The 26,817-nt window shown below is 33.6% G+C and overlaps 4 protein-coding genes and 1 non-coding gene across 7 annotated transcripts; all 5 read left to right on the plus strand.

The window, feature by feature from the left end:
• The first annotated feature begins 101 nt into the window (after positions 1 to 101).
• Positions 102 to 11,380, plus strand: LOC140744704 (uncharacterized). The gene is made up of 20 exons (XM_073076337.1): positions 102 to 676; positions 1,155 to 1,305; positions 2,374 to 2,533; positions 3,849 to 4,062; positions 4,519 to 4,672; positions 5,131 to 5,299; positions 5,685 to 5,849; positions 6,231 to 6,374; positions 6,575 to 6,674; positions 6,953 to 7,057; positions 7,397 to 7,525; positions 7,617 to 7,695; positions 7,856 to 9,220; positions 9,296 to 9,499; positions 9,688 to 9,794; positions 9,970 to 9,999; positions 10,096 to 10,202; positions 10,742 to 10,781; positions 10,932 to 11,026; positions 11,250 to 11,380. Exons 1-20 carry the CDS (start codon positions 258 to 260, stop codon positions 11,378 to 11,380), a joined length of 4,068 nt encoding a protein of 1,355 aa, XP_072932438.1. The 5' UTR covers positions 102 to 257.
• Positions 11,381 to 11,642: 262 nt separating this feature from the next.
• LOC140747136 (uncharacterized) lies at positions 11,643 to 13,609 on the plus strand. The gene is made up of 6 exons (XM_073079402.1): positions 11,643 to 12,036; positions 12,212 to 12,252; positions 12,366 to 12,434; positions 12,907 to 12,949; positions 13,062 to 13,108; positions 13,201 to 13,609. Exons 1-6 carry the CDS (start codon positions 11,934 to 11,936, stop codon positions 13,264 to 13,266), a joined length of 369 nt encoding a protein of 122 aa, XP_072935503.1. The 5' UTR covers positions 11,643 to 11,933; the 3' UTR covers positions 13,267 to 13,609.
• Positions 13,610 to 14,699: 1,090 nt separating this feature from the next.
• LOC140747107 (myrosinase 1) lies at positions 14,700 to 19,895 on the plus strand. Of its 3 annotated transcripts, XM_073079364.1 has the most exons (6): positions 14,700 to 14,795; positions 15,636 to 15,760; positions 17,188 to 17,858; positions 18,217 to 18,525; positions 19,059 to 19,297; positions 19,691 to 19,895. In XM_073079364.1, the coding sequence occupies exons 1-6, from the start codon at positions 14,773 to 14,775 to the stop codon at positions 19,833 to 19,835; spliced, it is 1,512 nt and encodes a 503-aa protein (XP_072935465.1). In that variant the 5' UTR covers positions 14,700 to 14,772; the 3' UTR covers positions 19,836 to 19,895. The 3 variants fall into 3 exon arrangements, with proteins under 3 accessions (XP_072935465.1, XP_072935479.1, XP_072935471.1); XM_073079378.1 differs by lacking the exons at positions 14,700 to 14,795; positions 15,636 to 15,760 and adding an exon at positions 16,827 to 16,866; XM_073079370.1 differs by lacking the exons at positions 14,700 to 14,795; positions 15,636 to 15,760 and adding an exon at positions 16,955 to 17,105.
• Positions 19,896 to 20,846: 951 nt separating this feature from the next.
• On the plus strand, positions 20,847 to 20,919 carry TRNAK-UUU (transfer RNA lysine (anticodon UUU)). Its single transcript has one exon. It is a non-coding gene; the product is annotated as a tRNA-Lys (tRNA).
• An 887-nt stretch (positions 20,920 to 21,806) lies between these two features.
• Ublcp1 (Ubiquitin-like domain-containing C-terminal domain phosphatase 1) lies at positions 21,807 to 26,245 on the plus strand. Its single transcript, XM_073079392.1, has 5 exons — positions 21,807 to 22,054; positions 22,719 to 22,900; positions 23,247 to 23,382; positions 23,584 to 23,795; positions 24,264 to 26,245. The coding sequence occupies exons 1-5, from the start codon at positions 21,883 to 21,885 to the stop codon at positions 24,588 to 24,590; spliced, it is 1,029 nt and encodes a 342-aa protein (XP_072935493.1). The 5' UTR covers positions 21,807 to 21,882; the 3' UTR covers positions 24,591 to 26,245.
• The last annotated feature ends 572 nt before the right edge of the window (positions 26,246 to 26,817 follow it).

Here is a 26,817-nt window from a genome sequence, read left to right on the forward strand (position 1 = left end):
ACAGTTTCTTTTGCTTCTTGGCTTCTAAGCATTAACTAATAAAACCTCTCAAAAATGAACAACGTCATGGCAATTTATTCTGCTGAAAAAACAATAAAAACTGAAACGGTATGTCAAAGTAAAAGTGAGACTGAATTTTACGCTGAAGATTTTGGTTGCCAATTTTTTAGTCCTTTTGAAAAAGTACTTAAGTGATAACGGATGAGAATAATGGATAACTTCTCAATAGCAATACGTTTATCCAATATACCCTGAATATGAGTAATTACACTTCTACATTATGGACGAAGTTATGCGAAGAGCAGCTCGACAAAGACAATACAAACGAATTGGAATCGACGACGAAATCGGATATCGAACTCCCGCCAAGAAATCTTTCTCAAAGATGGCGGCGGTACGGCCATGATGCGAAAAGGCGCGTATTCGAACGCTTCAGCAAATGGTGTCCAAAGGGGTCAGCGACCTCTAACTTGTTCATTTATTTAAAAACAGACCAGACATTTCCAGAATTTGTTCTGAAAAGCGTTATTGGATTTTTCGGTGGCATTGTTCTAACGTACCTTTGCTTCGTGTTTTTCGTGTTCCAGTTATCGATATCGCTGATACACGCAACGATTATGAGCTCCATTATCGGTGTTCTACTTACGTTTGGACTGGCTTTCAGTTACAGAATTAGGTACCTATGCATTTTATATGCAAGCATTTTACAGTTTTGAATTAGTAGTTGTTAAAGTATTATGGCAACCTTTTATAACATGATTGCTAAGTAGGTACTGCTGTAAATCCTAGCACGCATTGCGGTGGAAATTTATAGGAATTCTTTGGAGGTATAAATGTATAAAAACGGCACACCTAATGAACTTAATAAACGAGCAATATTAATAATGATTATGGAGAAAGAGGTTAAATACCATAGCAGAACTTTATTATATTTTGTATGTGGTTTTATGACTACTTAAGTACTCTACCAATCTAATAGTCATCAAGAGACCTCTAACTAGATACTGCATCTCTCCTTAGGTGCTAAGATTTAGTTTTTGTCAGTTGGTTTGCAGTCATTATTATTGGATAATTTAATTTACCAATTTACAAAAAAATCTAAAACGTTATGTAGTCTTATACAGAAAGCACCACATCAAAAATATCTATTCCAGATGCCTAGTATTCCTTCTAATCCCACAACTGTTCTCCCGCGTTGGTCGGTACACACTCACCTGCTACGCTCTGGTCCTCATCCTAACTGGCCCAGCTACCAACACGTTAAAGAACTCCGAAGTTCTGACAGAATCCATGGCTTGCACTCAGGTACGTGTGTTAAGTGTAACTTGGTATTGTAATACTAGCCAAGCCTGACGATATTTCGATTTGTTTTTAACGTATAGTACGTGGGCACAAAAAGATTACCGTGGGCACAAAATGAAGCTATGAATCAAAATGTAGTTGTCTAAGACGTCCATGGAAAAACAAACTAAGTAGTATAGGTATTCAATGAATTATGTTAATATCTGTTAAGCCGTTTGGTCTGCAGGGCGTGCCAAAGAGAGACATATGTACTTATCTTATCTATAAGCACTCGAAAGACATTACTCTCTGCAGTCGAAAAAAAACTGTATAACATTTCAATAATTTATTTCCTTTTTAAATCATAAAAGTTAAAGATAATTCAAGTTCAAACAGACGATTTCATATTAACACAATTGATACAAATAGGCATGACTGGCATGAGTCATTGCGGCAAATCTTTTTTACAGGATACTAACGTCGCAATTCTTTGTGCATTGCAGTCAAATGCGTTCGAACCTTGAGTAGGAATTCGTTGTATACCTACCTACAAGTAAAATTCATATAAGTAAACGTATGGGGCTCATGAACGGCTTATTTTAAGGCAACTTATACCTGTTGCCCATAAATTTGGCCAGTAATTAATTTACTATGGCCGTAGTACTAATCTATGGGCCGTAGTCAGGTTTTTTTCGAGGCGGGTTAGTCTGATTCAGAGGTACAAAGTAACAAAGTTAGAAAATCTTAATAAACTAGGTACTATTGTTTATAATATTTAAGTAGCAAACGGGCATACCGTCCATCTGACGGTAAGTGATTACTGCAGCCCATGGTTATCAGTAATCAACCTCAAATATAGATACTTATACTATGCCTCAGGTATGCCTCTTACCTGAGGTCGGCCACAGACATTGCTACTCCTGAGAACTTAGTTGGAGCCTCGTAAAAAGTAAAGTGTTACCATACCACACAAACGATCTTTTCTTTTTCTATTCCTATAGAAATCCAACGCACCTAAGCATGTAATTTACCAATAATAAATAGTTAGACACTAAAATTCTTAATTACTCAAGTACAATTAATGTATTACAGGAGCAAATAAAAACGGACGTAAAACAAATAACGGATTCCGCGAATAAACCTTTCAATTCGATGAGGGACACGATAAAAATAATGATCGCGAGGCTCAACGGAATTGCCCATAAAGTGGACGGCATACTGGCGAAAATAAATCGACTTGGGTACGCTATTGGTATGTTAAATTGAACTTTGCATTTAATAAAGCGGTGTTGTAAAAAATTGAGTTGCAAGTCTCCTTGAGAACGGCGATTTGTTTGCTGAAAAAAGCATAAAAGCCAAGGCCGTAGAATATAAGCAAATAGATTAAATGTGTTTTAAGGTTCCGTGCCAAAGGATAAATACGGAACCCTATTAGGTACTACGGTTCCGCTGTCTGTACGTCTGCCACATGGCTCTAACTCCGGAACCGTAGTAGATAGATAGTTAAAATTTTTACAATGTATTCATTTCCATGACTGCCATGATAACGAATACTAAAAATAAAAAAGGCAAATGAAAATTTGGAGGTACGGAATCATTCGTGTGAGATTTCGATTCGCATTTGGCCATTTTTTTTTACGTACTTGATGTATCAAACGAGGATACAATCCACCTGCGTAATCAACCAGAAATGAGATCAAGTCATATCTAGACTCTAACTGTAAGAACTAGAGAACGTCTCCGGTAAGGAATTCTGCCTTTTCAAACTAGTGTCATATCATTAAAATAATCCCTTGCATAAAATAAAAAATAAATATACTTACAAATACTTTTTTCTAGTGGACGTTTTGCAATCTTCTTACTCCTGGCTGCACTCAGTCGTCGAACAATGTAACAACAAATTTGGAACTCCGTACGAGCATTGCACAAAAGTTTTAATGAATTCAAGAAACAAATACAAAGAAAAGAGGGCGGATAGACGTAAACGACAAACACAGCTTCGACCTAATGCCAGCTACATTGTAAAAGCTGTTTGCTCTGCTGTACACTCGAATGGCAAAGTGTGTAAGGTTGCTGAATTCGCTGAAGGTTCTATAGCAGCGACTATAAAGAGAAGTACGTCTTTAAATAGTGATTGATTCAAACCCTTCGTAGGTGCAGAAAATTGGTTTAAAGTCCACTTGGGCTTACAATCAAATTATTATTTGATACTTCCTATTTAGCAAACACCAGCCTTGTATAGAATAATAATTTTATCTGTGACCGGTCACAGATGTTTTCTTAACAGTGTAGTCTATGTTAAATTTGCTTTTCTAATCTTTATATATTTTTTTAGGTCATAATTTGTTCTCTTTCTCGTTCTCTATATTTTCCGCCAATATTTATCATACATATCATACTGCAGCCTTTGAACACTACCAACTGATACCAAAATTCACAATTCAATTCTTGCTAACCATCTTAGTGTATGTGCTTTATTACAATCTTAAATCACATTGCTAATACAGCCTAAAACATTGTCTAAGCCATGAAGAATACAATTATACCACAAACTACAATCTTTCCAGGGTTAAGAACATTCACCAACCGTGTCAAAGCGATGTTCTTCATCAAACTCCACATGCACCATTCGTACACCTTCACGACCAACACCAGTCGGTCTCCTGGCCAAGTGACCGCCGGTATCGTCACTGAGATCAGGAATCGAGCTGATCCGCTCCTCACTTGGTTATCTTGGAGCTCATGCGTTACTAGTTTGTTTCTCCTGCTAATAATATTCCGGTAAGTTGCTCTTTCTCTCCACAAACCTTATATCATAGTCAACATCTAGTCTCTTGTCAAATCAACGATTTCTTTGTAAGTCACATAAAGTTGTTGCCAATTCTTTTCAATGTTTTATTTTACTGCTTATGGCACAATTACTTTAGTTTGACACATTACGTTGCTTATTTTTTCCTGTTTCGTTTCTCGTACTCTTTTAGCTGCAACTCATTTAATATTCAAGTGATACGTAGGTATGTAGTGATACGTAACTTCACCTCATGGAGCAGTCCAACGCGTCCAACGCGCAATAGTTTTTTAATTTATTTATTACTCAAAGTATCCTTAGATATGTTACGCAGGAAGTATCTTTATAACCATCGGTATAATTTTATAATTCTATGAAAATGGGTATGTTAATAGCGACACACAAATTAGCGTTCAAAGTATAATATACTTAAAAATATTTTCTTGCAGAGCTAAATACTATCAACACATGTACGAAACACGTTCTCGGTTTGATAATAGATACGTCACTAAAGAACTACGTGATCTAGACTTGCAAAGATTACAGGAAGGTAGAGATACTGTGCTACCATTGAATAGGAGAGAGCGAGCGAAATATGTAACTGTAAGTAATAATGGTACACTAACAATATAGACACATCTAGATCGAGAACTAAATAATCATTTCAAAACATAACTTATACAAAAATTCCCTGCATCAGATGTGGAATTATAATCAGAAATTGTTATTTTATATGTCTACCTAATCGAAAATTGGAATATTTTCCTATAAACATTCAAAGTTTTATTAAGATGTTAAAAAAACGTATAGATACTCCACAGTAACTAAATTTAGCGCTACTTAGCTTTGTTCGAATGAATTAAAATTATGGGAAACGCTGTATATTCGGCTGTATTTATTTAATTATCTCGACATGACGTCGACCGAATACAAAATCGACCAAGTAGTTAATGAAATTCAAGACAAAATTATTCTGAATTCAGACAGATAAGATGAGAAGGAATAAAAATTTTTAACGCCTTTTCATAAATATAGAAATATATGCATACATTTTTTTCCAGACCACATCTTTAAGATTGGTAGCGTCGGAAAAAGTTCACCTCACGCGGTCTGTGGTGTTCATGACGATCACGACCTTCAAGCTAATGATACACATGATAGCTGACTACAGCTTATACTGGGTTCTGATGACGATACGTTACCACGGGAAACGTCAGACCAATTTGCCACGTAAGAATCTTTGGTAGCGATTACAATTTTATTGATTTCTTCACTCCCTTCTGATCTACATGATAGTTCTGTCTAAAGCTTCTGACATTGCCTACATGTAACATATTCACCACGGATTGCTTACATCCTCAATTCAAATTACTTGAAATTTAACGAGACCAATTCATCTCGTTAAATTTCAAGCAAAAATATGAACAGTGCTCAAATATACTTACTGGAATATACATGATATTTTCTGAGATATACATTAGATGATCAGCTTCACCCTTGAAACGATGTCCAAGCTCCACCCTTGACACGATGTCAAGTCCTTATTTTGAACTGTAACCACAAATTACTTTTTACTTCTTATAGTTTTTTTATATTTTAATCCCTTGATTTTTAGCTGGTCCAAAGGACGCAGGTGTACTTATAACCGGTACAGGTCTAATAGCAGAGATGCTACGATCTATATTTAGAGCTTTCACGATTCCTCTATCAGAACCAACGTCATCATTATCTTGTCTTCCTGATCCATATCCGCCTGACCTGAAACGATACACGCATATTGGTAAATAATGGATATATTAGTCTTAGTCTAGTTTCCAGTTAAGATTCCAAGATAATATTATTTTATTAAGTAATTTAGAGTCTTATATATTTCTTGTGAACTAAAAATCCGCAACTTCACTCGAAGTTTTGGGATTCTCTTTTCCGGTTAACTGATGTTTGTTTTGCAAAGGATCGAAGAACAATAGACGTTACTAGTTATTTGACAGCCAAAACCTAATCTGTACCTAAATAGTAAAATCAAAATAATATGCTAATTGTTTTTAATCGAATAGTTCACTGGTAAATTTTGCTTTTGGACGAAACGAAGTTTACGTTGACAAACGAACAGACATAAAGAAATCAGATGGTATATTAATCTCTTTTTCTTGAAAACTCAAAGGTATCTTAATATTTCTCCTCTGGTTCTTCGCACTATTCGAGCCGTATGGTCTCCGGTTACGTCATCTGATCATGGGGCACTATCGACCGGAGAGAGCGACTGCGCGGGCTATATGGCTCTACAACCATATCCTCAGGACCAGAGGTATTGGAATAGTTTGGTAGATTTCTGTAGATTTGCAAGATAAGACAATCTGGAGTTCCAGAGCGCGGACAAAAATTGTTAGTAGGTTTGCCGTTTGGTAATTCGAATTAATTTTGAATTTTTTATTCAAAATGTTAACGATGTAATTTAGTGTGTCGGCAAAGAGATATACGAGTATTTACTTGAACTTTGTTTTACAGGTAGTTTCATGAAATTCGCAAGGAGGAAACTTCATAAAGAATATAAATACTTACCCGAAGAAAAACTTACATTTCGATATTGGCTCAGTTCTCACATACCGTAAGTGAAACTATTTTATCATGATCTTTACATAGTGCATAAAGTACTTACATTACTTACACTAGCTTAACCCTTATATCAAGGACTAATACCATTACCATATATACCATACCATACCTGGAAATGGCCACATATAATCATAAAATTTGACACAAATTTGATTTTTCCATTGAAAGTAATAGTTTTACCAATTCAAAGGTTGCAAATTTACGAAGTTTTTTTGTGGATCAAATAAAGTTAACTAATTGACTAAATTTCAATTTGATTATTGATTTCAGTTGTCGTTGGCTTAGATACATTCTAGGTCTCTCACCCAGTAAACCAAAATGCTTGTTATGCAATGCAAAAGAAGTGAAAAACAATCCTAGTACAGAGCTAATAAGGTAAACCTATTCAAGTGCTATAAACATACTAACAGTCTACTAATCTACTTGATGGTATGTAATCACTGTTTGCCTTAGACATCTATAATCAACCCTAGATAAGCTAAGATACTGATGACTAAAAGAGGATTCCTCGCAAAAGTGTGTGATAAACACACACTTGAAATCAGAACACAGTATCGCTGAAACCGGCTGTTATTAGAAATAGATGTGGATGATTTCTCCAGAGTGGAACCAGGAACTGGTCTACCACCTATAATTTTATTATTCCATGGATTACCCCATGATTGTGAAAATATTTTAAATACTTACGTTATTGTAATAATATCCTTGTAATAGATGTGAAACACAAGATTGTCCTGGCAAGTTTTGTGTCAGTTGCTATTCTGATATTGGTCGACTTTGCACCATTTGCTTAACTCCCGTGGACTACGGAGACTTCAGTGATATTAGTTTGGAGAAATACGAGTAAGTGACTTTGGCCAAGAGCTACTACATAATTTTGAGTATTTCATCAGCTTGCTGCTTTATAAATTCTAATATTCATACATTTCTACAGACGATCATCAGAGGATTCCGAGGATAGTAGTTCATCCAATTGTGATAAAACGAATCTACAGGCTAAACCTAAGACTTATGTGAGTAATTTATAACTCCGATTATTCTCAGCTCAATTTATTTCTAGAATAAATAAGTAGAATAAATAAGTATTTCATAGTTTTCGTTCGTTAGCAAAACTAGTACAAATGCTTTAAGGATATTTAAGAGAGCTATTTATAATCCTACGATATTTTTCAGTTCAAATCTAAAAATAATGACGACGGCCACGAAAAGGATCGTCTTCTTGGAAAAGTGAAACAATTCAATAAGAGATTACCAAGATTTTATTCTTCAACCAAAAGAAATGATAATCATGATAAAGAACCGCTTTTGGATACTTCTGAAGACGAGTTTGAAGATGATATTTACAATAAACATTTCACTTTCGATAAACAAACACTAGATTTAACTAATTTTGCAGTTCCGAAAAGTAATATAACTGTTGGTTACGTATATCAAAACTACCTATGCAATGAGAAATTGTTGTTGAGAAATACGATACCAAATTTATTAAAAAATAGTGACCATAAGGGTGCAGAATACAAATCTAATTCAACTGAAAATGATAAGATTAATTATGGTAGTTTTAAAAATACTCTAGAGATGAATAGCAAAAGTATTAAAAGGCACAAGAAAAGTAGTGCAATTAAAAAGCCAAAAATAATTAGGAATAAAAGTACCGCTAACCGTTATAAAACAATAGCCAAATTAAAGAAAAAAGGTTATACCAAATTAAAGTCACGGTCGAAAATTTTTAAAATAAAACGCAAGAAGTCACAAGAATATTATCAACGAAAATGTAACGTGATGGGTCAGAAAATGAAAGAATTTTTTCTCCATATTAAATCGTCAAGGATTGAAATATTTCACAAGATAAAAGATACAGATAAATTGAAATTAAATAATTATGATATCAAAAATACTTCAAACGCAATACAAATGCCAAAGAAGTCATATAAAATTCGAAGATTTTGTCGAAAGGCTACACGCACTAAAGCAAATCAAAAACAAGGACGATCTTGTAAGAAAAATGTAACAGGTGGTCGTGCTTTACGAGAGACTAATAATAAACTAAATATTAAATCTAATTTGCCATATGAAGCTGTAAATAATAATAATAAAAAATTAAAAAATGATGTTAACAAAAACCATCGCAAAAAGCCGAAAAACGACCGTCGAAATTCTTGTATCGGTCGATGTAGAAAATTATTTTGTCAACACTTCATAAAACTAAGATTTTTGTTTAAAACAAATTCTAAAACAAATAAGTACTCAAATGAAGAAACTCTACCCATTCTAAACTATAAAACAAATTATAAACGTAGAAAAAAGTATTTCACTAATGTTTCTGATAAAGAAGACATTAGAAATAAAAATCGAAAAACTAGAAAGGACATTGAAATCACACGAAGATATAGGATTTATACATTTCTGAAAGAAGGTGAATGGATTAAAGGTCATTTTGGAAAAGACAGCAACCGAAGAACAAATACATTTACAGCACACAAAACTAACAATCGTGTTGATACCAGAACTGAGATACGAAAATGTGAAAACATAAATGTAAGAAACGCTTCAAATATAGTAATTAAGGTTATTTATGTGGCTCGAAATGTTTTAAAAGAACTTATTTTTCAGAGACTAGATAATAGGCAAAGTAGAGAACGTATATGCAACTGTACATGCAATGATCAAAATGTATGTTGTGCTTGTGATGAGCCTTGTATAAATAATAATAAAGTAGATTTTTCGGAAAATAAGCCATCTATTTCCTCTGAAGCTGAAGAAATCATAAAGGATATGAAACTATTTAAAAGAGATGATGAAGTCAGTCTTAAACCGGTTAGTTGCACTAACGACAACAATTACTAGTAAATTACTTTATTATTTATCTTATTACCGTTCGAGATAAAAGGAATTTAATTAGTTTAAAATATTTTCACTAAGAATAATTTTCATTTCATCATTAGTAGTTTTCTTTGTACTTAGTTATTATTTCTTGAAAATAACTAAGTATTTTACTTTTCCAGGCTGAACATTCACATCTTCCTATATTATCGAAATCGTGTAATAAATTTTGTGATATTGAACAATTATCACCTTCCGTAAAGTCTTTTAGTATAAAGGATGTAAAAATGTATGTAACTCTACATTCTATCTCAATTCTTCTGCTACTTCTTTGACTATTACTATACTACTACTTTTTCTGCTACTACTACTACTACTACTATACTACTACTTCATTGTTCTAATTCTTTGAATTTTATTTTTACCATTACGATTTCATAATACCACGTTTTTATAACTTCCAGGTACATTTCTAATAAGTTTCTTCATTTGCAGTAAGTGCCAAGCCCTATAAAATAATTAATTTATAATCTTACTGTAAATATATCTGTAGATTTGATATTATTGCTAATTTATATGTTTCACTACAGATTTCGAAATCCAATAGCTATGTTAAAAAACTTATTGACTTCAATATCTGGTACTAAACAAAATGTTTCAACACCGGATATAACCGTTCGTGAAGAAAATAAAGCTGGTACTTATGAATCGTTTTTATTTAAGTATTAAATATATCTTACGGCAGTTATAGCCTAGTGGTAAGAAACTCGACCTCTCGACCGAGGGGTCCGAAGTTCAAATCCCAGGCACTCACCTCTGATTTTTCAATAATTACGTGCGTATAAGAAATTAATTATCACTTGCCTAAACGGTGAAGGAAAACATCGTGAGGAAACCTGCGTACCTGAGAGATTTATAAAAAAAATCTCAAAGGTATGTGAAGTCTACCAATACGCACTTGACCAGCGCAATGGACTGTGAACATTACTGTTACTGAACTAAATGAGACGGATTAAGTTACCCTAATCCTTCTCATTTAGAGAGGAGACCCGTGCCCAGCAGTGGGACAGTAATGGGTTGATGATGATTAAATATATCTTATTTATTTTTTTAGGAAAAGCCTCTTATAAATTGATTACGTTGTTCTAACTCGATTATTTTCAAATTTAAATTACTTATATGTACATTTTTTAGTATTATGTTAACACTATTTGCAATTTTATTTGCATTTTGCAGCTAATAAAGGTGTTTCTGCATTACCAACTACGGAATCATGGTGAGTCAAAAATAAATCATTAAATTGAACCCAATACAATTATGAATTTGTAATACCTTTTTTAGAAACAATAAGATTGAGAATTAATAGAATTTGCGTTGACTATAATTAATTAGCTTAGTTTTTTAGAAATCATTTTTCGTTTTTTAGTCCATGTCAATGTGAAATAATAAGCAAGACTATGCTGAACACTCCAGAAAAAACTCACTCTAAAAAGCCTAAAATAAGCTTCTCATTTTCTGATGGTAAGTCAATTGAACTCTAATTTAATACATCATAATTCTTTCATCCCCTTGTGAAAGCTGTAATAATAATCACGTCATTGGAAAGTACATGTTAATGTTCAGAATAATGAAATATTCAGCGTCTTGAATTATCATTTGCATAATTTTCTACCCTACTTGTCTCATGATAATTTCTAGCTATTAATTCTACAGTAAGTTGTTTTAGTATTTTTCCTCTCTTTAGATAAACAGAATCAAACGAAAGTAAAAACGAGGCACAATGGTACACAAAGTTCTCAGAGGAATAGAAGTTATGTGGGAATTAACGACGATTACGAGTGTCCATGTACAGGTATTGGAAGAAATCGATTGTAAATAAGGAAATGATATAAAAATAAATATAGATGTACATGTAGATATAGGTGAAGATCCAAATGCAGATGTAGATGTAAATATAGGTAACGTGTCTTGTCGGTAAAGTTAACGAAATTACCAAGAAAATTATAGATTCTGGTGGTGTATTAAAGGAAACTATGGTATGATGCTAAGCTTATTTTACTTGCATTTTAAGCCCAATGCCATTAGCTGTTTTCTTTGAGCATGTCATAAATAATCTACCTCTGTATCTCACATTGATGATCATGAAGGTCAATAAAACTGATTATTCATTTTAGCCAACGACAACGATAAGAGATCGTCTAGTTCTTCAAGCGACAGTAGAAGATCAGACACAAGCACAACCGTATGCAGTCGGATAACAATAGACTATGAGGACGAAACGCCAAACGTTAAAGCCAAAACGAGGAACAAGTTTAAAATAAACGTTATAACTAAATCTAATCAATCGACGGCTACTGATTATGCTCATTGTTGTGACGTGAGCACTATTACGAGTGACTGGTGGAGTCCGATAGTAGAGAAGAAAGATATGGGTGATAAAGGCGATTATAGGAAAGAGAAAAAGTCTGTAAAGACTTCAATAGATGGCAGAGTTGTCGCGTTCAAAAGTCGAGTGCAGGTTATACCAGCCAGTAAGTGTTATTTTTTTATTGGAAAATGTTTTTAATTAAAAAAAAACATTTAAATATTTTTCCCTTTTGTATGCTAATGTGCTCTTTTTACTTTATTTTTTAATTTTTCTCTTAATTTGTATAAGTACGTGAGTATCTTAATCAGGTTAAAAATAAATGCATTTTCTTTTTGCAGATAGTTCATACATATTGTCTCCTGCGCGGTATCTTCTAGAGGTAATAAAAATAACTTCAAATTCATTATCTTGTTTTTTATTAATGTATATGTATAAAAATTTATAGAAAATCCTTTATTACATATTATTTGCACTATTTTGTCTTTTTTACAGTCACAGAAATATTACAACGAATTATTCTCTCCTAGATTTTATGCGCCACATATGTTTCCTGTAATTCGGGTATGATTTTCTTGTAACATTTTTACCACGCCTTTATTAGTTTGACCTGTATAAATGTAACGGAATCTTTGAACTCGATTTTTACCCACTTTGAACGGTCGGATTAATTAAAAATTTTGAACAATTATCAAAAACTGATGACAATACACGATTTTATCACATTCTCCTCATCAGGATCGTCAGGAATCAGGATTAACGATGTTCCTTGTGCGATGTTAGCGTGATTTTTTGTTTTTAAGCTATAATTATTAACATTAATAATAATAATATTCTTGAACACAACACATACTCGTAGTTAGTACCTACCTAACAGATGACCGTACTTTGATACATATTTTTTTTTCCGAAAATCGGTATTCACTTACCTGTAAACATGTAGTAGTTTGGATAAATTATTCTTGCATTTTTTACAAAGTATGCATAAAATAATGAAGTATCTACCTGTACACTTTTATGTTATATTTTTCACCAGGCCAACCAAAAGCAAAAGACTCCCCAGAATCGAATTAGCAAAAGTAAGTATTTACGAATATAAGTAACCATTTTATATAAAAAAAATAACAAAAAAATATCTTTATATAATTTTCTTCTCATTTATATAAATTTAATTTATTATTTTATTTCTAGATCATAAAACTAAAAAAATAGAAGAAAGACGATCATCGGGATATAAGGTATTTTTTTAAGTAAAAGGACATTTTAAAGAATTTGGTGTATTTTTTTTAATGTTAATAATTTGGAATCATATAATTTCTCGTCATTTCAGTTAAATTCGAGAAGATTTAATATCAGCACGTCTAGATCAGATGAAAAAAGTAGCGTTTCACGATAAAACAGCTAACTGGGACTATAAAAATATTAATTAATACATTTAATTACTATTTAATTGATATATCTATTTGGCCATCAAAGATAAAAATTTAACAATGTCTAGTAGGCAAGAAATGACACTTTTTATTTGTTAGGCAAGAAATTGAATAGTGCTTGTTATGCATAAATTAATCTGACCATCTTTGACACTAAAGATCAAAATTTGAAAATTTATCACTGAACGTATATTATATATAGAATCTTTCGGTTACTATAGTGTTCTGTGGATAAAGTTTTTGTGTATTAATTTATTTGAACATTGTTTCATTAAGATTGATCGATTTCAAAATAAATTCTCCATGAAGGTAACTTTGTTTTAATATACCTACCTTGTTATTTACCTAAGTATCAAGTATTTTGTGTACATTCCTAAGAACTGAATGAAAACCGAAGAACAGAATAGTTAAGTGAAGATTTTAATTCTAACAGAATCATGATAAGTAAATTAACTTTATTATTATGTTTAACACTTGACATATAACTATTTTCAATATATATTCTAGGCATATGGAGTCGCTAAATACTAGAATAATATTAGAAGTAGGTGCTAATATTGGTGTCCGGCCGAGTTGCAGCTTCGGCCACCTTCGGCCAAAAACATCACCTTCGGCTTCGGCCAGAAATGGATCTTCGATCGGACAATATAACTAACATTTATTGTTCCAGAGATGGATTTGAAAACATGTCAATTATTTAATACAAAGTAATAAAATTGTATATAATGTCCGTGTTATGTCTGCACCGCGTAACATAACATGTCTCCATTCGTCGCGTCTTGGGCTATTCTCATATTAAGTAATATGAGTTGCAATCACTATATTGTATTAGAATTAGTGATATTACGTCTCCGATAGTCGGGAAGACCTATTAAATTTATTACATATGATTATGTGCATTTACAAATGTATGTAACTTTACCCATACGTAAAATAAGGGCTAAGTTCTGCTTTATTTAGGTACTGAGACTTAAAATTAGACCAAGTCCTCATTTTTTGGAAATTAATTACATACCGACACACTCTTGTCTCTTAGATGCACAAGTACCTGCCTACAATAATATGTACTAATATGTTAAATAAAGAAATAGATGAATTGCTAATATTATACCCGATTCTTTCGATATAATTTGTTCCACTTGTTCCACTTTTACTTATCTATCTGTGTATAAATAATGAAACTTTTTGTATAATAAACACATGGCGTGCGTTACGCCAAAACTTGTCTAGGTGCACTACCGTGCGCCTTAATAAATTACTATAACACAAAATAAAAAGGCATGAATTTAACATAGCAGTTCAAAAACTTTTCTTTAATAAACAAGTTGAATATTTTTTTCTGGAGATCATTTAGATTACAGTAATTAAAATTACGCTTAAATTTACAGTTATGTTTTCACAGAATCGCCCGGTTCGATTCTTAAGATGATTACATACGATCACACTTTAGTTTTTCCTTTATCGTTCTTAAGATGACACGTTTGGTGATATTTTGGTAAATATTACATATTAATATTTTTAGTGTTCCTAATCTTAACCCTAATATTTTATAATACGCCTTCATAATTTTTCAAATATTGTATTACTATTTAATTCAGATAAGTAATGTAATTTTTTTTCGTCTAATACTAGGTTAGTACCTACTTTAATATATAGGTTATCTTAAATTGATACCCTAATGTAAGTACAATCTAATCTTAAGACTGAAAATACACAACAATCTAATGTTAGACAAATACCCAGACCCAAATAATATATCTGCCTGACCCGAAATCGATCTAGAAACCTCTACTTAGCACAAAAAGAGAAAATAGTAGGTAATATGTGTAAGTCGGTAAAACTGTAATCCTTTTTAAGACCCAAAATAAAGGTAGCCTGAAGCATATACCACTAAGCTACTCGTATTCTAGTGGTCTATACGGGCCAAATCTCCTGTTTTTCAAACCAACTTTACGCACCAACAAGGTTTACCAACTGTTTATCCAATGATAACAACAGGGATACAACCGACGACTTAACAGAAGTGCGTTAATTAACGCTTAATTTGTTTAATGTTATAATTAAATAGAAGTACAAATAAATCGCGAGAGTATTCAAACATTCACTGACGTAACATGTATTTACATTTCGTGTAGTATACAATACTGCGTGGATTTCCGAAACTTGGTATAGTCCGCATAAAACTGCTAGTCCGCTCTGAGTATAGAAATGAATCGCGTCGCCATAGCAAATTGTATGACTACACCTGCTCGCAAGAACTTCAGAGCGGACTAGAAGTCTGGCACGGATTATAACGCACTCCGTGCAAATTGATTAACATAAAGATGTTTTCCAGTACCCTACTTCTAGTTGGCCAAAGTCTAGCAATAAAAAAGAGTCGAGTAAGAAAATTTCCTGATAACTTTATATTCGGTGCTTCGACGGCCGCCTATCAGATTGAGGGAGGCTGGAATGATGATGGTAAGACCTAATAACTCTTAAATCCTGATACGAAAGATCGGTGCGTTTGTGATAAGATCATATCAACTTGTTTGTTTAGATTTACAGTTATATAATTTATTGATAAATGTATGTTATTCTAACGTCATCGATATCAGCTCTGGGTCGTACTTGAAAGATTACAAGAAGAACATGAATTTATTTCTACTGCTAGACACGGCTTTCAGATACACAGGCTTTAGGCTATAGCCTAAACAGCATGCTTAGTATACGTTTTTACAAAAATGACTGTTTTGTATTTCTTTACGTATTTGCCCATACATTTCCGATCAGTTCTAATACAGTCCGCTGGGGGTGCTACTTGGAAATGTATGGGCAAATACGTAAACAAATACAAAACAGTCATTTTTGTAAAAATGTAAAGTCTCATACTAAGTATACAGGCACCTACAGACTAAAATATCGATGACGAATTGGCAATAACTCGTAACTCAAAAAACGCTACTTTACATAGGAAGAAACGCTACTTTACATAAGAAGAAATGCTACTTTAAAAAGACAGAACATATTGCCGCACTTTTATATTTTGCTCAATTTTGAACCTAAGGACCTGGTGTCTTAAGGACGACCTGCGATACATCATTTTAAGTCCAAATATGCAAAAATCGCTTTTTCGTAAAAAAAAATGAGATACGGGTTATTGCCACTACATCGTCGATATATGTCTGTGTTGGTATCATAAGTGCTGCAGATTTTTAGACTTCTACGTACTTACGCTAGAATTGTAATTAATTTTATGAAAAATACCTATATATTAGTAAAGAATTTACCCAAATCATCGGTAAACATTAACAGAAAACATAGTCCAAGAAAGGAAAGTGTGAAATTTGTTCCGCTTTCGTGATTTAATCGCTAAATCGATTAACATATTTTGCATACATGTAGCATGTAGCGTATAGATTGGGTGTACAGAGAATGCAATGTGATTGAGATGTAGATAAAGATTACCTAGTTTATTCCCAGCAGACTGGATCTGTTCTATTAATAGAATTTAGTGTTATTTTTAGCTAGTTCTGTGACCTTTTAGGACAGAACTACCACAGATTTATCCGGTTATCTTAATCATAGTAAGAATTATTATGCCTTATAACATCTGTAAGGCTACATCTAAATAACACTTTATTTAGAAAATGGATAATGGCTGTTTTAATTTATAACAGACTACAAAGATGTGTAAGGCGTCATGGCAAATATGCTTTCATGAAGCCTTCATGAAGTACACGATATTTGTAGATATCATGTAGCTGCACTTTAATTATTATGCTATCACGTTTTCCACTTTATATCGTATCAAAAATGTGTGACGGTAAACTACCCAAATCCTTAGCATAAATGTTATTTTAATCACCAATCAACTGAACGCTAAGTAATTTGGTAACTGTTTTCAGGTAAAGGATTATCAATATGGGACGTTGCAACTCATATGGAACCTTCACCAATCATTGACGCAAGCACCGGAGATGTCGCTGCCGACTCTTACCATCTTTACAAACGAGACGTCGAAATGATGAAAGAACTTGGCTTACACTTCTACAGATTTTCAGTTTCCTGGACAAGAATTCTACCGAACGGTTTCTCGAATCAGATAAATCAAGCAGGTCTTGACTACTACAATCGACTAATCGACGAAATGTTGAAGAATAATATAATGCCGTTCCTAACGATTTATCATTGGGATCTACCCCACAAGCTGCAGCAGTTGGGAGGCTGGGCTAATCCGAATATAGTTGATTGGTTTACAAACTATGCAAAGGTTCTCTTCGACAATTTCGGTGACAGAGTCAAGATGTGGATCACAATAAATGAGCCGAAACAAATCTGTTACGAAGGATATGGTTCCACATCTAAAGCTCCTATGCTCAACTACACTGGAGTTGCGGAGTACTTATGCTCGAAGAACGTTCTTCTTGCACATGCTAATGTTTACAAATTATACGACGAAAAGTATAGGGAAACTCAGAATGGATCAATCGGTATTTCTATCAGCTGTACCTGGATGCATCCTGTATCAGATTCATATGATGATCACCAGGCGGCATTAGATGCTAGACAATTTGATGTGAGTTGCTAATATCTTCGGTCTGTTGTCTGCTAAGAACTTGAGAATGGGCATATATTATGCTGTAGATAAATAATGTATATCTCTCTGTTTAGACTTAAATTTATTTCAAGTAGACAAATTGGTTTCTTATTCTATTTGAAGTTGACCATAGATGTCCACAGGTATAAAAATACTAATTATCATGCTGGTTCGCTATTTTCCTTATTTTATAAGGCTGCATCGATTTTAGTTGCATAATAACGAACCCATTTAGGTATGCATCCCATTTCTTCTATAAATAAGCCTTACTTATCCGCTTCATTTAATTAATATTTTATAAACTAAAGTCTTATTAGGTGATTTTTATGTATTTTAGTGGGGCCAGTACGCTCATCCGATATTCTCTAAAGATGGAGACTACCCCAAAGAGTTGAAACTAAACATCGGACTGAAAAGCGCCGAGCAAGGTTACCGGAAATCTCGCTTACCATTGCTATCAACTAAAGAAGTTGCTCTAATCCACGGCTCATCAGATTTCTTCGGCGTCAATACATATACGACTAAACTGGCTTATCGAGACCCTTCTGTGGATGGCATGTATCCTATACCGTCGTATATGGATGATATGAGTGCCATTTTGATCAAAGATGACTCGTGGCCGCAAGCACAATCTACATGGTTACAAGTAAGTTGCAACATTTTAATTATGTTAGATCTATTTACTTATTTATTTACAAATGTGTGTACACAGAGACATAAAAAAGAAGGCATTAAAAAGAGATATAGTACAGACAGAGGACTACTCATTTCAACCTGAAATTTCTTCCAGCAGCCCCTATGGTCGGAAAGTTTATGTGGTAGGTAAACATAGTGTGCACAAAATAGATAGTAAATTTAGTAGATAAAATAGACAGTAATTAAGTAGTAAATTTACTTAAGTAAATCTCATTAAATCTGAGTAAATACAAGTTTTATTTTCATGTAATCTTTAAATGAAGCATCACAGAAACCAAATCAACATGGTGGTAAAAGGTCACTGCCACAAAGACCCAAAATGTTTTTGAAATCCTACCTAAGATTAGCCTAAGATACATTTCTGCAGGCTACCTTCAGGCTAAGTCTGGCCTGAACGTTGTTATCACAACAGCCCTTAATTCAGTTCTTATAAATCAAAAGTAAATCTCTATCGTTGGCATATTACGAATTTCTATATTTAAGGAAGTTCCTTGGGGCTTCTACAACCTGCTAATCGACATCAAGAGAAGATACAACAATCCAAAGGTATACATAACTGAGAACGGCTGGTCTACTTCGGGAGGCTTGGTAGACGAGGATCGAGTGCGGTACTACCGGAATTATCTCAACGCTCTTCTGGATGCTGTGGAGAATGGGTGCAATATCAAGGGGTATACTGCGTGGAGCTTGATGGATAATTTCGAATGGATGAGAGGTTACACGTAAGTTTGGGAATTCTAATGCTTTAGTTTCGATTTTAGCATTAGTTAAAAATGTTTGTCATTTCTTTCCTTAGTAGACAGCTAAATCCAAGTTTGTGGGCTCTTAACACTTGTCTCTCTCTCTCTCTCGGCCGCCATCTTGAAAAATGGGTAAAAAACATTTTCACACTCTATCAGGGAAAGTATGCGCCGCAGAGAAAAATTTATACGAATAACTAAGTTCTCAAATAGAATTACCTACACCTTTGCTTTATATTTTTTTGTCGTAAATCCAAAAATTATCAAATTAATAATGAAAATAGACCAAAGCTTTGTAACAAATTTTCGTTTGCAGAGCATTTGGATAGTGGGGTTTTCATGTTAGTATCATATGCTTGTTATTAATATTTTCAGAGAAAGATTCGGCCTTTACGAAGTGGATTTCTCTAGCCCACAACGCACGAGAACGCCAAGGATGTCAGCTCTCGTTTACAAGGAGATCATCAGAACAAACACATTAGATCCTACTTACGAACCCGAGAATGATATTGCACTTTAATTAATATATTGGGAAGTAATAAGACTGCCTAAAATATATTGTTATTTATGAAAAGAAAAATAACTTAATTTTATGAAATAAAAAATGTAAGAATAAAATATGGTTTAATTTACCTATCTTTGACGTACGAAGCTGAGAACAAAAATAATGAATAATATAAATATGAAATAATAATATTGTAATAATGAAAATGGGTGGGACTGTGTATATTTAACTTATTTTACAGTAGAACACAAAAAAATAAAAGCGCCAAGCAATGATATATCATTGTCGCTAACCAAATTGACTGTCGTAGGCAGGGCCGGATTTAAGGGAGGGCAACCGGGGCGGCACCCCCGGGGCCTCCACAAAAGAGGGGCCCCCACAATAGAGACGTCGGATTTTTCTTTTAATTCCGTCTAGTAAACACTAGTAACAAAAAAAATATCTTTTCTTTTGATATTTTTTTTCGCTGTTTTACCTTTATGTACGGTACTTTGTACAAACATGAATACTAGAAGAATCTACCTGCGTTTCACAATAAAATATTTATTGAAAAACTCAACTGAAAAAAATGTTCATTTTATTCGGAAAATAATTTGGGGCCAGGGGGACTCCACTCCTTTGTTGCCCCAAGGCCTCTAGACCTCTAAATCCGGCCCTGGTCGTAGGACAATTTGAAAGTAATGATTTTGAGTTACTTTTTTAGTAATAGTATATCATAAGGAAATCCAATATCTGAGGACAAAAAATAAATATCAAATAACGATTAAAATACTACTTTTTTATCTAGTTGTGGGTATTCAACAATAAATACTATCCATCGACAGGTTTCATTAAACGTAACAACTTATCCGTGGGCGATCTCAGGTAGAATTCCACTTTATTACTATTTAGAGACTATTAAATGGAGATGCCAATGACCATTAGGCGGCCTTTATCTTTTTACTGGGTACATATCTCAAGTTTATAGAAAAAAAAGATAAATGTTACAGTCTGCTTGATAGTAATCTTTTTAGATGATTACGTACAGCCCGGATAGCTCAGTCGGTAGAGCATTGGACTTTTAATCCAAGGGTCCAGGGTTCAAGTCCCTGTTCGGGCGATATCTTTTTGTATTAAAAATTGCATTTATATTTTTTAAATAAACTTTGCAGTGTATAATTATGTTTATATTTTCATTTTGTTGAATAAAAAAAATATTTTAAAGCATATTTTGTCAATCATAAAAGATCTTTTGCTGTCAATATTGTCGTTTGAGTCCGAACTAAAAATTATCTTTGGCCCAATGATTTTAAATTTAAATGCTTTGGCCCAAATGAAACTATGAAAATTTGCTTTAGGATGGATTTGAAATTTTGTTGTCGGTTGTATATAAACGGAACTATGAAAATTTTAAAATATATGAAATGGAATTCTCCGAATCCATAATTATGTCCAATCCATATTTAAAAATGCTAGGATAAACAGTCGACGAGTACAGACAAATAAGTGCGACTACAAGTATGTAAATAACTCACTCGGGTGTACTCGGCATTAGCCACGACGCTCACCCGTCCTCTTTGGGGTGTAGGTTTTACCGCGCGAATCAAAGGATTGCGCGTCTGTTCTCGTACGCAGCGTTTACATATTCGTCGATCGATTCGGCCGATTATTCGCGAGTATCTAAATCAGGCACTACGACTTACGAGTGTAGCGTAACAAATTACCTTAAAACTAATACATTAGACTTTTAACTTATATTTATGTAAAAGTTAATACGGAATGAAGTAAAAAATACTCGAGTCTCAAAGACTCAGAGACAAGTACAAAAATCCAACCAAAAAAAAATTAAAGATTTGTTTTCTTTAATATTTAGCTCATAAATGACTAGTTTATTGACATACTTGCTTAGTTTTAAATAATAATGATTTTCCTTGGATGTCTTCTGGAACAACTTTTGTTTACCAACATATGATCGCCCGATTATGATTTCTGGCAATACTATTAGCGTCAAACGTTGTTTTGTTTATGTGTCACCTGCCACTTCCAGTAACATTCGCTTCACGTTTTAGCATTTAATGGGAAAATGTGTGATTTAAACGATAACCCTATTAAATTAAGTGTAAAATGGAATGGGAAGGAGTACGATATACCAGAGCTTTCGCCCTCAGACTCTGTAGCAATGTTAAAAATCGCGATAGAAAATGCTACGGGCGTTCGACCGGAAAGACAGAAGCTGCTTAACGTTAAATTTCAGGGTGAATATATTATTTTAATGATTTCAAAGCTGCATCATTATCTACATTCTTTGCACGTAAACAGTTTTATTCAGTTTCATCATATTTAACTGTTATTTAGCACATTGTTAATCGTTAAATTTCGTAACCTAATTATGGTAGAATTCTGAGAAATAATTATAATTTTGAATAATGAATGGCGAAGTAACGGTAAGAATGAATATATTTCCTTGCTATAACCCCGTCCACTATTTAATCAAGTGATTATTAATTTCTAAACTTAGAAATATCAGTGGTTCATGTTAAGGAATCGAACCCCAGACCCTCCTGCTAAGAGGCTGAGCGACTCACCACTAGCCTATTAGTAATTTTACAGTTTTACAGTTAGAACCCTCTTGTTTTTTGAAGTTGTATGGGCATTAGAAATCAATTATTACTTATTTTAACTGTAAAGAAACTTGGTCAATGAAAAATTCTACGCTTAAAAGTGTATAAAACCTACCAAACTGCATTTGTTGAAAATAGATGAAAGCCAACATTTTTCTCATTCTGAAATACTTTTTTCGTCAGTTCTCACCTCCATAATAATGATTTGTTAACTATTATGACATAACTTTAAGATAGTCTGTGACAATTACAATAAGGTTACAAAATATAACAAATACCTATTTAATCCATATCCTAGGTAAGGTAGCAACCGACAACTGCACTCTATCAGATCTGAATCTCAAGCCAAATCTGAAGATCATGATGATGGGGTCCTTAGAGGAGGCCATTGAAGGTGCGAGGACTAAGCCTGATGTTGGAGACGAGGTTGTTAATGACTTGGATATTGAGGAGGAGGAAGTTGATGTGGAAAACCAAGAGGTTTGTGTTAAAAAAGAAAATAGGATATTAAAAAAGGAAATAAAAGCATTATTATTACATAAATGTAATCTTCGAATGAGGTGGACTGATTTTGGAGCAATTTTCACTGGTAGTTAGCCAATGTTATCAGGAAAAACTTAGCTACTTTTATTTTAGAAAAATATTTTGGGCCCTGTGCAAAAAAATATAAAATGTACAGAGAAATTACATTCTAAAATGCTTATAAAGAAGTGGAGTAATGATTATAAAGATTAATTTTTAGATGTTGCTACATTATACAGAGATTGTTAGTGTCTTATTAACAATTTAATTTTCTGAATGAACGACTGTGTCTTTTTATTTTTAGGTGTATTTAGCAAAAATAAACAAGAGAGTGAGAGACTATAAAATCAACTTATTGAATGAACCGCGTCCAGGCAAGAAGTTACTTGTCCTAGATATAGATTATACACTGTTTGATCATAGATCTGTAGCGGAAACTGGTAAGATATGCACCTTCTACTAATTATAAGTTCCCAAAGAAAGTGGTTATCCATTAAATGCATACGTACTTATTTATATATACCATTCCATTAAACACTGATTAACCATTGGTTGGATAATAAACTTTAAACCATCAGTCAAACCATACTAGTTCTACAACTTCTGGAAATGTGTTTATTCGTATACATCATTCTACACAGGTTATGAACTAATGCGTCCATTTCTCCACGAATTCCTAACATCGGCGTACGAAGACTATGACATTGTAATCTGGTCAGCAACTGGTATGAAGTGGATCGAAGAGAAGATGAGGTTACTCGGAGTATCCACACATCAGGATTACAAGATAATGTTCTATCTGGACTATTTGGCAATGATAACGGTTCATACGGCCAAGTACGGTACTATAGATGTGAGTTTTTTGTTTATTATATAAGTAGTATATAAGCATGATGGTAAGTGGCTACTACTGCCCATGGACATCTATAAGCAATCCCAGATAGTATTAAGTCCCTCCTGAGGTTGGCCGCAGATGGACTACTATCCCTGACGACTTAGTTGGAACACCTCGGATAAGAAAGTCTCCCTTCAAACTGCAGATAAGAAAAGCTCCCTTCGAATTAGAATACAGCAGTTCTGAATACTGTTTTTTTGGCTGAACACGGTGAGGTTGTGTTCACTTCAGGGTCAAACGACAAAAGATTCTTTCATACATACATTATCAACTTTGAAAAAAATTTTAAATATCATAATTTTTTATGTAGACTAGACCTTTAATATGGGAGGCTGAATTTCATACTCCTACAGGGACATTTTCAAATTACAGATACATGTAAATTTTAACTTGAATCTGAAATTGAAATTTCCCATATACTTTCAGGTAAAACCACTAGGCGTTATATGGGGCAAGTACCCTCAATACAGCTCCAAAAACACAATAATGTTTGATGACATCCGACGGAACTTCATAATGAACCCTAAAAGCGGTTTGAAGATCAGACCCTTCCGGCAAGCGCATCTAAACAGAGACAGAGATAGGGAACTACTCCATCTGTCCACATATCTGAGGGAGATAGCACAATACTGTGATGACTTCGACCAGCTAAACCATAAGAAGTGGGAGAAGTATAAGCCTGATAAGAATAGGACCCAACATGCCGGGAGCAAACGGAAAGCTGAAGATAGTCCTTCCACGCCTAAAGAATGACTGTGATGGTGTGAATGTTGGCGTGATGTGTTGCCAGCGCTTCGCTTGGTTGGGCTAAAGTTGCCATGTTCATGACATTTGGATGGATATTATATATGTCTAGATTATCGAGCTTTGAAAGAATGTTTCTTGTTTGAAGCAGTTCTTGTTTTGGTGGACGGATGTAGATTGTTGGTTTAATGTCCTCAGAAGTGACGATGCATTTGTGATTGGCTTCAGGTAGGATCCAAGTTCTATATTGAGTAGGTTACTGATGGTAAGTGATTATTGCCACCCTGACATGTGCAATCATTCCAAGATATGATTAGATTCCTACCCAAGGTTAGCCATAGATGCATTTGCTTTAAGTACTGAAAAGCCTCATATAAGTATGTCTCCCGTACTGCACTTTTCAAAGCAGAACACAACAGTAATTAAAACTGCTGTTATTACGTACAAATTCGTGTGGTGGAGAAAGTGGTATAGTCCGCGTAAAACTGCTAGTCCGCTCTAAATATAGAAATGAACCGCGTCGCCATAGCAAATTGTATGACTGCACCAGCTCGCAACAACTTCAGAACGGCCTAGCCGTTTGGCGTTGTCTATACTTACCGAGTCGTACCAAAAAGGATTCTACCACCTTCAAAAAATATTAAAAATGGAGCCGTTTTACGCATCACGCTTCTATGATACCTAGACATATGTAACATCTTTGAACACTGACAAATAGGTTATTTATTAAGATATATCGTGATATGACTGCTCATGGATCAATTAATTAATGTCAAATTGTAGGAAAAATGTTATATTCGATGCAACTTTCAGATATTCGCGAACATTCGACGAATAACGTGACGAACAATGACGAGTATGTAAACGCCACGTACGAATACACCCATATGTCACAACACGTGTCTGACACGTTCTATATCTGTTGATTAGGTTATGAATATCGAATATACCCGAGTACGTTATTTACATACCTGTTCGCGCGTATTCGTCCCTGTTCGGCGAGTATCTAAATGTTATATTCGACGATTTTGTATGATATACCTGTTGCGTGTAAAAAAGACTGAGTAAAGGAAAAGAAAGTGAGGAATAGTAAAAAGTAGGTATTCTTATTCGTTGCTGATATTAAAATTGTAGTTTTAAGAGTAATTAATATTGATTGTAGGCAGTTTTATAATTTGACGCTAGGTGGCGCTGTACGTCATGAATCATAATATTAAAGCATTTTTAATTAAAAAAAAAAAACACTGAATGTATAAAAATATGTTAATTTGAATAATAAATTAATTTATGTAATTAGTCTTGGAAATATTTGATTTTGTTAAAGCAATTATTAATAAAATTGGTATGTATTATAATCACATAAAATATTTAAAATAATTTACTATTGTTTCCACAAATTATAATTTAATAACACTTTAAAAATGTATATTTTAAAAAGTATTTTGGAAATGTTAGTCTAAAAATCTTTGATATTATGATTCAATGAAGAGTGTCGTCTAGTTTAGAATTTGAGTAACTCAGTTGTCAGCATGGCCGCTTTAGCCTACACGGTTGTTCAATTCGAATCTACAACGCTTATAGCCTTTAGGTTGTGATGATTGGTGTAAAATTTAAAATAAAAAATATTTAAAACATACTTAATAAATATATTATGTAATTTGGTTTTCATGGTTTTTCCTTTCTTTCCAAGATTAGCTCTAGTAAAAAGTATACTTAATAAAAAAACATACTTTTTAACGCAATCTTTGAACTCGATTTTCATCCACTTTTAACGGTGTTATATTACGAACCATTGTCAAGAATCGATTGTCCTGTTGTCCTTACCAGGATTAACGATTTTGGAGGCGGTGTTCGAGTTCGAGCGCCTTACAGAAAGTTCATAGCAAAGTTACTGCAAGATAAATTGCAACAATTATTACTTTATAGTATGAAAATCTGTAAAAGCGTTGTTTATAGCTTTTTTCTAGCCGACCCGGCAAACGTTGTTGCCATAAAAGAATGTTAAGGGTGAACAACCCTTATCACTTAGGGGGATGAAAAATAGATGTTGGCCAATTCTCATAGATACCGGATAAGCACAAAAAATTTCATCAAAATCGGTCAAGCCGTTTCGGAGGAGTATGGCAACGACAACTGTGACACGAGAATTTTATATATTAGATTAAGATTAAGTTATGTAGGGAAATCTTAAATTCAGTACAATAAATTAATTGGTACACTAAATCTAGTACTCTAT

This window comes from Epargyreus clarus, unplaced genomic scaffold (assembly GCF_041222505.1).
Source record: "Epargyreus clarus isolate Ecla_fem2 unplaced genomic scaffold, WU_Ecla_fem_2.2 ptg000002l, whole genome shotgun sequence".
NCBI lineage: Eukaryota > Metazoa > Arthropoda > Insecta > Lepidoptera > Hesperiidae > Epargyreus > Epargyreus clarus.